Here is a 9,647-nt window from a genome sequence, read left to right on the forward strand (position 1 = left end):
ATGACAGCTCAAATGTATTGGCATGATATTCCAGACATACAAAATGTACTGCCATTTGTCCAATAGTCAAATACATGCATTTTAATTATGTAATTTCTTACATTTTTACAATACATGTTTTGTTTTATTCGACAGTGTCTAACTGACTTGAAAATGTACATTTCCATGAGACCAACACGGAACAATTTTGGTAGCCACAATAAAATATGTAGTCACATCTGTAATTAAAGTGTTCTATGACAGAGGAGTTTTACATAGCAAACAGGATAAGGAAAGCAACCATCAAACAGAAGAGACCCATGGCTTCAGACAGAGCAAATCCCAGGATGGCATAGGAGAACAGCTGCTGCTTCAAAGAGGGGTTCCTAAAAACAAAGAAATATTGTCAGGTAAATTCAACAAATTGCAACCAGGAAATATTTAGGTTCTTATGAATGAGGTGATAAAATGATCCGTATAACTGGAACAAGTCAATAAGCAGTTTAAGGTAATGTGAAGGGACAGAAACAGACCTGGCATAGCCAATGATGAGGCTGCCGAACACTGTTCCGATTCCAGCACCAGATCCAGCCACTCCGACTGTGGCAGCTCCAGCACCGATAAACTTGGCAGCAGTGTCAATATCTCTGCTCACAGCGCTGGTCTGGAAGCCTCTCAATGCAACCTGGGTGAGAGGGCTTTGTGGCATCAGGGCAACATTACTCTGAACAGGGAGAGAAGGAAGGAAAACATGAGACAATTATCAGGCTACAAACCGGAATCATCAAACTGGCTGCATACACATACTCCTTAGATATGGCTAAAACACAAATGCAAAGATTACACTTCTTACCTCTGTTTTGGCCTCGGGCCTGGACATCACAGAGGCAGAGAGGGGTCTGTAAAGAGCCCGGGAACCGGCACGGACCTGTACCAGAAACGGGAAGGGCAGGGAAGAGGAATACGTTGACCACACAGTTGACAGAAGTCGTTCAATACAAAAGAAGACAAAGCACAGTGGGCTGTCTTTGTTAATGGCTGCAGTGCAGACATGTGAGAGCAGGTGGAGGGAGGCACCTTGACATGTCATGTGTCATTGAACTAGATAAATGTCATTCATGTTACTTTATACGTCAACTAATCACCTCTTCAACGCTGACAATCCCATTAGTCTTTAGTGAACGAAACGCTTATTAACTCAAAGATCTTGCAAAGTACGATGCAGTCGACTTGACCATTGCTAGGTTTAAGCAGAGACGACCTTGGGAGAGAGAACCAAAACTAACCCTGATAAGAGACTCGACATTTCCTTACTCAAACGCCTGATGCACCAACCGATTCCATGAGTGGGCTTCACTTTGCCCTACCGGCTAGCAACAGAGCAGAGGGTTCGAGGTGACCTTATGGCGAGGATTTGGCAAATTAATACAAACTATAGCTATGCACTAGCACGCATTCTTGCAGATCTCCGTGTTAACGGCAAGCCTCCACCTTATCCACGGAGAGCAGCATGTAAAGCATGACGATCCCTGCCTCGGCATGAACTCAGCTGCCCGGGTAGCGTAGCTAGCCGGCTGGCCTAGTCTGCAGATACCCTTGCCAACCGACTACACTCAAGTTCAACCGGAGGCCCACACCAACACAGACCGGGACGCGGAGCGGCGGATCACCGCACGGAAGACTCGGCTAAAACCGGGGGTGGGGAGGGTGGGGGACACTCACCAGTGCCGGCGTGGAGACGAACTTTGCACAGGCGTACATCTTTGCGAATTTGGGGTCGTTTGAACCAGTCGGCGAAGTCTGATCGAAGCCCGGGACTCTCTAAAAATGGAAGAGCAGAGCAAAGTAAGGTCAAACGGGTGTAAAATCGCCCCACCGAGAAAATGAAGCCACTCGGACGAGCGTCGTTATCCCCTCGGTACGCTGTCCTTACTTGTACGGACCGATGTTCAAGTTTAGAAGAGGATGAACAAGGATTTACACGGATCGCCGTTATGCACTTACCGACTGCAGAGGTCGAACCACAGTGGACGAGTGCGCAGGCGCCAACTGACGTGTGCAGGCGCCCGGATGATTACGGAGGAAGGTTATTTCAACTCAACTTTATTGACATGTCGTTGGGACAACAGTCGTTTATATCGTCGAACTTTTGTCAGGTTCGTCAGATTTATTTTTTTTCTAACACCACCGGTAATGTGTGTTTTTGACTGAATATAATTACTGTGAAGAATGTTTACAAATTTGTTATAATTTTAGTTTGATTGGGCTATAATGTTGCCATGACATGGGTATAGAGATACTCTGTTGATCCAGAGTATCTCTATACCAATCTCATGTATATCAGTAGAGTATGAGATTGGTATAGAGACCGGAGCAATAGCGTATCAATAGAGTATCTCTATACCCATCTCATGTATATCAGTAGAATATGAGATTGGTATAGAGACCTGATCAATAGCGTATCAATAGAGTATCTCTATACCCATCTCATGTATATCAGTAGAGTATGAGATTGGTATAGAGACCGGATCAATAGAGTATCAATAGAGTATCTCTATACCAATCTCATGTATATCAGTAGAGTATGAGATTGGTATAGAGACCGGATCAATAGAGTATCAATAGAGTATCTCTATACCAATCTCATGTATATCAGTAGAATATGAGATTGGTATAGAGACCTGATCAATAGCGTATCAATAGAGTATCTCTATACCCATCTCATGTATATCAGTAGAGTATGAGATTGGTATAGAGACCGGATCTATAGAGTATCTCTATACCAATCTCATGTATATCAGTAGAGTATGAGATTGGTATAGAGACCGGATCAATAGAGTATCAATAGAGTATCTCTATACCAATCTCATGTATATCAGTAGAGTATGAGATTGGTATAGAGACCGGATCTATAGAGTATCTCTATACCAATCTCATGTATATCAGTAGAGTATGAGATTGGTATAGAGACCGGATCAATAGAGTATCAATAGAGTATCTCTATACCAATCTCATGTATATCAGTAGAGTATGAGATTGGTATAGAGACTGGATCAATAGAGTATCTCTATACCAATCTCATATATATCAGTAGAGTATGAGATTGGTATAGAGACTGGATCAATAGCGTATCAATAGAGTATCTCTATACCAATCTCATGTATATCAGTAAGTATGAGATTGGTATAGAGACCGGATCAATAGCGTATCAATAGAGTATCTCTATACCAATCTCATGTATATCAGTAAGTATGAGATTGGTATAGAGACCGGATCAATAGAGTATCAATAGAGTATCTCTATACCAATCTCATGTATATCAGTAGAGTATGAGATTGGTATAGAGACCGGATCAATAGAGTATCTCTATACCAATCTCATGTATATCAGTAAGTATGAGATTGGTATAGAGACCGGATCAATAGAGTATCAATAGAGTATCTCTATACCAATCTCATGTATATCAGTAGAGTATGAGATTGGTATCTCTCGGTCATTGTTCTTGCTGGATTCTTGCTCTTTAAACACAAGTGTGAGTCATAACTCAATACACCGGAATTTCACAAACAAAATCTACTGAAAACGAACATGGGCTTTTCTTGAAAAAAAAACAAAACTGGTTGAGTACTAACTGTTGATTATGTGGGTTGAGTGGTGAGCACAGAGCCCCACAAGTGAAGCAACACCAAATATAAAGGCTCTTTGCAGAAAGACAAATTAAGAAATGCAGTGTTGACTAGCACGTTCTTCAGAATGTGAGAGCAGACGAGAAAGGTTTATGGAGATTTCAGCCCAGATGCATCATTGGCAATCTTCATTATCCACATTTTTAACTTTCTCAATTGAACTAACAAATAGAATAAATAAATAACCAGATGATCAGAATAGTTTTTCACTGAAAGCTATAAAAGCCCTAATCATCGTGTTACTAACCATGTAGAACGAACGAACAAACAAACAAACAAACACAACATACTTCCCTGAGAGGGCTGGCTTGTTTATCAGAAAGGAAATTAAATCAAGTTAAATCTTGGTATTTTGGCAGAGATTGTGTTCATCCCTGCAGTTCTCCCACCCGTGGATCCAATTTTCCCACAAGGATGATGAGATTCACCTAACTCCGACCTCCTAATTTCGAAACGTCGGCTGGTCCATGGTTGTTTATGATATGGTACTCAGTGGGACATTCATCCTCCACATAGCATGAACTGAAAGACAAAATCAAACTTATGAACTTCCAGGTTAAATGAATCGGTGCAGGACTGTTTACTATGGAAGAGGTCCGAGAAAAGAGAGAAAATGTTTGCACACACTTTTCAAAGTCAACCCATCAGTTGCAAAAGGCATCTTTTTCTTTACATCGGGTAATATTTAGGGTTGTTTAAGGGGTTTCAAACATCAGAGTCAGAATCAAGTTGATTGGCCATGTGGGTTTGCACATATATGGAATTTGACTCTGGTTTCGTGGCTCTCTCAGTGTACTCAACACAGAATAACAACGCTACAACACAACAACCTTCAGATATATGAACAAAGACTGACTTCTACAGGTGAAATAAGAGGTGATAAGGTGCAGTGGTGCAGAGAATATATCAGAGATGCTGAAAAAGATGTTAGCAGGTTACTTACATACATGACTGAGGTAGATGGACGTGACAGAGTGTACCAGTATATGTACAATGTACAGTACAGTATATACAACATGTACAGTACAGTCTATACAACATGTACAGTACAGTCTATACAACATGTACAATACAGTATATACAACATGTACAGTACAGTATATACAACATGTACAGTACAGTCTATACAACATGTACAGTACAGTATATACAACATGTACAGTACAGTCTATACAACATGTACAGTACAGTCTATACAACATGTACAGTACAGTATATACAACATGTACAGTACAGTCTATACAACATGTACAGTACAGTCTATACAACATGTACAATACAGTATATACAACATGTACAGTACAGTCTATACAACATGTACAGTACAGTATATACAACATGTAAAGTACAGTCTATACAACATGTACAGTACAGTCTATACAACATGTAAAGTACAGTCTATACAACATGTACAGTACAGTCTATACATGTACAGTACAGTATATACAACATGTACAGTACAGTCTATACAACATGTACAGTACAGTATATACGAAAGAGCTGGATTTATTTGACAGTGTTAAGCGTTCATTGGAATGAAAGCTCAGTCTAGTTTTAAATACTCTGTGCATGAACACGTCGCCCAGATAGCAAAATTGCGGTGGCCCGGACCCGTCCCACACCCGACACCTCATCCGGCCCATATACCGCGTGGAATGATGGCACTTGGGCGGTCCACTCCGGTTTGCCAGATCTGGGCCAAAACCAAGCTATAGTAATGCCACATTTGCCAAAGGTGGTCCATATTTGTTTTGTGATATTTGGGCCATATTCACCATTTACCCCACGGGCCACTTCAGGGTCACGTCCAGATCACATGTTGCCCAGAGCACCGCGTCTTTGCCAAAAAAAGCCCACATTTGATTTGGCATATTTGGGCCATATTTGCTATTATACATGTGGGCCACTTCAGGCTCCCATCCATTTTGTCAGGGCCAGAGGAGGCCATCAGTGCCGCATCATTGCCTGAAGTGGCCCACATCCGGATGCTGTCTGGGCGGGGTGTCAGCGGCTGCCCCTGCCTGCAAAGTCTTCAAAATGCTCTAATGCACAAGACTTTAAAGACCTAGTGAGTCTTTAAACAACTGCTCCTCCAGATAGACTTTTAATACAGAAATATCAAATGCAGTAAAGCGTAGGCCGCGTGTCATTTAACGCTTTCATAACTAAACATCCAGCTGGGACAAATTGTTGGAAAGCTCGGTGGTAAAATATCAGGAATCCGGAACATTCATTTGTCATCTCGTTTAATTTCATGTACGCAAGTGCATGAAATGAAACGAAAGATTGTTTCCCCAGCCCACAGCAGTGCAACACAAAGACAAAAGCACACCCAAAAACTACATGAAGACATATACCCAACATATCAACAACAAAATACAAAAGATTTACTGTCCAAGAGAGCGAACACCAGCCAGGATGACTGTCGGAACCGCCGGTCTGCATGGGCTAGCAGTTAGCTTAGCCTGCCCCGCTTCCGCATGCTGTCAGATCGCCCTCGGCGTTTCCTCTTCGGGCATAGCTCCGGGCAGGGCCGTGGTCCCTTGGCCCACAGGACGCAGCAGACCAGGCTCTCCCAGCCATCAAACGAAGACAACTTAGACGCAGACGTGGGCAAAGACGCCGCATGGACGGTACTGGGTGAGGCCGCCGCAAACGTGAGTCCATGCAGCCATCTTCCCACACCGGAAGCGGGAAAGATATCCTTGAATCGACTCTGTGCACAACTGTAGTCCACCGACTTCCGGTTTCCACTGCAGCGGTCACACCAGTTTCCTGTTTGTTGGCGCGTGCTACTGACAATGGCATATTTTTCGCGATGCCTGCAAGACTTGCCAAGGATGAATGTCCACGACAGGCACACAACTGTCGACAAACTTCCACCTGCACCTACCGGCAGACGGGTGAGAAGTTTCCAGGTGTACATATCCTAAGAACTGGCGGCCTGTCCAGGGTGTCTCCCCGCCTGCCGCCCAATGACTGCTGGGATAGGCTCCCCGCCACCCTGTGTAAGGATAAGCGGTTTGGATAATGGATGGATGGTTATGATATTCACCATAGTTTGACATTTCGAATCTGACGGTAAACATTTCTGTCTCAGCGAGAGTTTTGACAGGGAAAAGCGGAGACTATCTGTGAAGTTGCTCTGCTTACCTTTCAAACAACATGACACGTCTTAAATGTTGATAAATGGCAATAGTGGGGAATGAAAACATCTTCAGAAGGACCAAGTGTCCCAGTCCTGATGGCTGAATGACGATGAACAGAAAGGCCGCAGTGATGCCCCTCCCACAGACGCTGCATGCAAATGGCGGCGTGTGAAAGCCACTTTATTTGTCATTGTATTCTTACAGTGAACGTGTTCTCTGCATTTAACCCGTCTTATTGTATAGGAGCAGTGGGCAGCTGCAGCGCCCGGGGACCAACTCCAGTTCTTCTTTCCATTGCCTTGCTCAGGGGCACTGGCAGGAGTATTAACCCTATCATGCATGTCTTTTTGACGGTGGGGGGAAACCGGAGCACCCGGAGGAAACCCACACAGACACGGGGAGAACATGCAAACTCCACACAGAAAGGAGCTGGGACGGCCTCGGGTTCGAACCCAGGACCCTCTTGCTGTGGGCCACCGTGCCGCCCCTAAGTGGCTTGGATAATGGATGGATGGATCTCTTCGCCATAGCAGCCAACTATGGAAGAATGAGGCCAGTGGTAGCAAGTCTGAAGAAGCGGTGATCTATAAATGCATCAGACTAAGCTGCTTGAAAACCCTTTTCCAATCGATATTCCAACATCAACAGCATTCTGGTTCAACCGCAGTTTTTGTTCGGCATTACGGGGAAGGTGCTGACACAATGACGGTGGTGTATGTTGAAAGGCTCTCTGGGGTTTGAATGGTTAAACACCAAACACACAATGATCTTTAGGATTGTAGCTTTAACTAAGTTTAATAGGCGAAATACTTGTTTACAGCGGCACAGTGGTTAGCACAGTCGTGTCCCAGCCAGAAGATTCTGGGTTCGAGCCCTGGGGTAGTCCAACCTTGGGGGTCGTCCCGGGTCGTCCTCTGTGTGGAATTTGCATGTTCTCCCCGTGTCTGCGTGGGTTTCCTCCGGGTGCTCCGGTTTCCTCCCACAGTCCAAAGACCTGTAGGTCAGGTGAATCGGCCGTACTAAATTGCCCCTAGGTATGAGAGTGTGTGTGTGTGCCCTGTGATGTCTCCCCACCTGCCGCCCAATGACTGCTGGGATAGGGTCCAGCATCCCTGCGACCCTGACAGCAGGATAAGCAGTTCAGATAATGGATGGATGGATGAATACTTGTTTACTTTAAGCATTCTGCAGCTGTTTACTCATGAATTATTCACGATTCAGCAGGGATTCAAAAAAGACTAATATATGTTCGTGCCTCTTTTCCTTTTTTTACTTTATTGATTTCCATCCACTTATTACAGCACCCATTGAAATGGTACTTATTTATTATGTATGCCTGGCGAAGAGTTAATTGAACAGCTACACCTGTAAGACAATTGGTAAAATGTGCCGTTCACACCGCGGTTGCCGGTGTGCATTGTGTAGGCTCTTGCACATTAATCAACACGTCCGTTGACCATGACTGAAGGATACTTAAGATCCAGCTAATACTCGAACATGTGGTTAGTAAACGCTTAATCACTAGCTAATTAAGCATTAGTACGTGACCCATCATTTGAAGTGTTATCAGTTTCTCAGCACACATTCGCCTGTCATTTTCATTCGCCTCTCCTCCCCAAATGACCCCTCGCGGTGTGGAATTTAACGTGTTATCCGGAGGGAGGGGCGGCTCTGGGACCTGCTCCTGCATCTCCGAGGCCGAGGGTGGAGCTGTAAACTACATACACCGGGCGGATTTGTAATCTTGATGAATGACTCTGCAGCAGCTGGCCTGTGATGGAAAGGTAATGAGCACGGGGAGTCTTTCTTATGCCGCATGCTGGCTTTAACCGAGCAATCTCCCACTGGCTCCTGCGGTATGATCTTTGCAGTTTCGTGGGGGAAGACGAACTCATAAGACACTTAATCTCATGAGCACAGAACCAGTCAGCAGCTCATAAAGGTCCCAGGAACGATGAAAGACACAACAGGGCAGATAGTAAACCTAACTCTCTTCTATTTTCATCTGCTCCTTCCTGTTCACAGCCCTTTTTTGTTGTTGCTGTTTGGGCACGTTTGCTAAAATTGGAGCTGTGAGCTTTTCAATTCAAACACCTATTTAGTGTGATTGCAAGTGATCCAAAAAGATATATTAAACATGTAAAGAAACAAAAAAAAACACTTATCTCACAACCTAAAACCTTGGCATAATTAGGTAAAATTGTGCTCCGTACCATCATGCAACTCATAAAATATTTCATTAGTGTATAAATGTATATTTCTGGTATGATTAGCCTTTCTTTTTTTTAAAAATTCTGAATACATGCATACTGTAGTTACAGGCTACTTAAAAGCCTCAATATGAAAGATACTGATTCTTTCAGCACTCCAGCAGAGGGCGCAATAAGGTCTAATGTCTCCAAGGCTTTCCTTCCACAGAGGGGTCTGAAAGCAACGCCTGAGCACTACAGTGCAACAACAATTAAATTCCTTCATAATGGCACGACTAGCAGAGAAATAAAATGTCTTTTTCCCCCTGACTGAAGACACACAAAAAAAGGACCTCTTACTTCATTTATGGGACACCTCATGCCGGCCCAAGTTTTGCTCTCTAATTTGCAAAAACAAAGCTCGGGGAACAAAAGAATGACGAGAGACGACCCGCTTTAATTGAGCGTTGTTGAAATTGCATTTCTGTTTAACGCACGTCCAGAGGATGGACTCGGCCTAGCTGTAAGATAACCTTATATAGGTCATAGCTGTCTGTATTGTAAAACACGAGCATTAACAAAACATTAATTGGTAGACAGCCCATATCAAAACGGTCGTTAACTACCTGAGGTCACTGTCACAT

General features: G+C 43.7%; 1 protein-coding gene across 2 annotated transcripts; it reads right to left on the reverse strand.

Annotated features, from left to right (window-relative positions):
* Nucleotides 1-66: 66 nt before the first annotated feature.
* On the reverse strand, nucleotides 67-2,032 carry atp5mc3a (ATP synthase membrane subunit c locus 3a). Of its 2 annotated transcripts, none has more exons than XM_056289956.1 (5): nucleotides 1,984-2,032; nucleotides 1,702-1,800; nucleotides 833-907; nucleotides 513-703; nucleotides 67-365 (listed from the first exon to the last, which is right to left on the reverse strand). In XM_056289956.1, the coding sequence occupies exons 2-5, from the start codon at nucleotides 1,738-1,740 to the stop codon at nucleotides 251-253; spliced, it is 420 nt and encodes a 139-aa protein (XP_056145931.1). In that variant the 5' UTR covers nucleotides 1,741-1,800; nucleotides 1,984-2,032; the 3' UTR covers nucleotides 67-250. The 2 variants fall into 2 exon arrangements, with proteins under 2 accessions (XP_056145931.1, XP_056145932.1); XM_056289957.1 differs by having other exon boundaries at nucleotides 1,913-1,990.
* Nucleotides 2,033-9,647: the final 7,615 nt, after the last annotated feature.

Source organism: Lampris incognitus, chromosome 11, assembly GCF_029633865.1.
Source record: "Lampris incognitus isolate fLamInc1 chromosome 11, fLamInc1.hap2, whole genome shotgun sequence".
Classification (NCBI taxonomy): domain Eukaryota; kingdom Metazoa; phylum Chordata; class Actinopteri; order Lampriformes; family Lampridae; genus Lampris; species Lampris incognitus.

Bases quoted from the DNA above. Each gene is read 5' to 3' on its own strand.
- atp5mc3a (XM_056289956.1), bottom strand. From the start codon at position 1,740: ATGTACGCCTGTGCAAAGTTCGTCTCCACGCCGGCACTG. The intron at 908-1,701 runs GTGAGTGTCCCC...TTTCTGGTACAG, and splicing joins TCGTCTCCACGCCGGCACTG to GTCCGTGCCGGTTCCCGGGC. The intron at 366-512 runs GTCTGTTTCTGT...CTTTGTTTTTAG, and splicing joins CTCATCATTGGCTATGCCAG to GAACCCCTCTTTGAAGCAGC.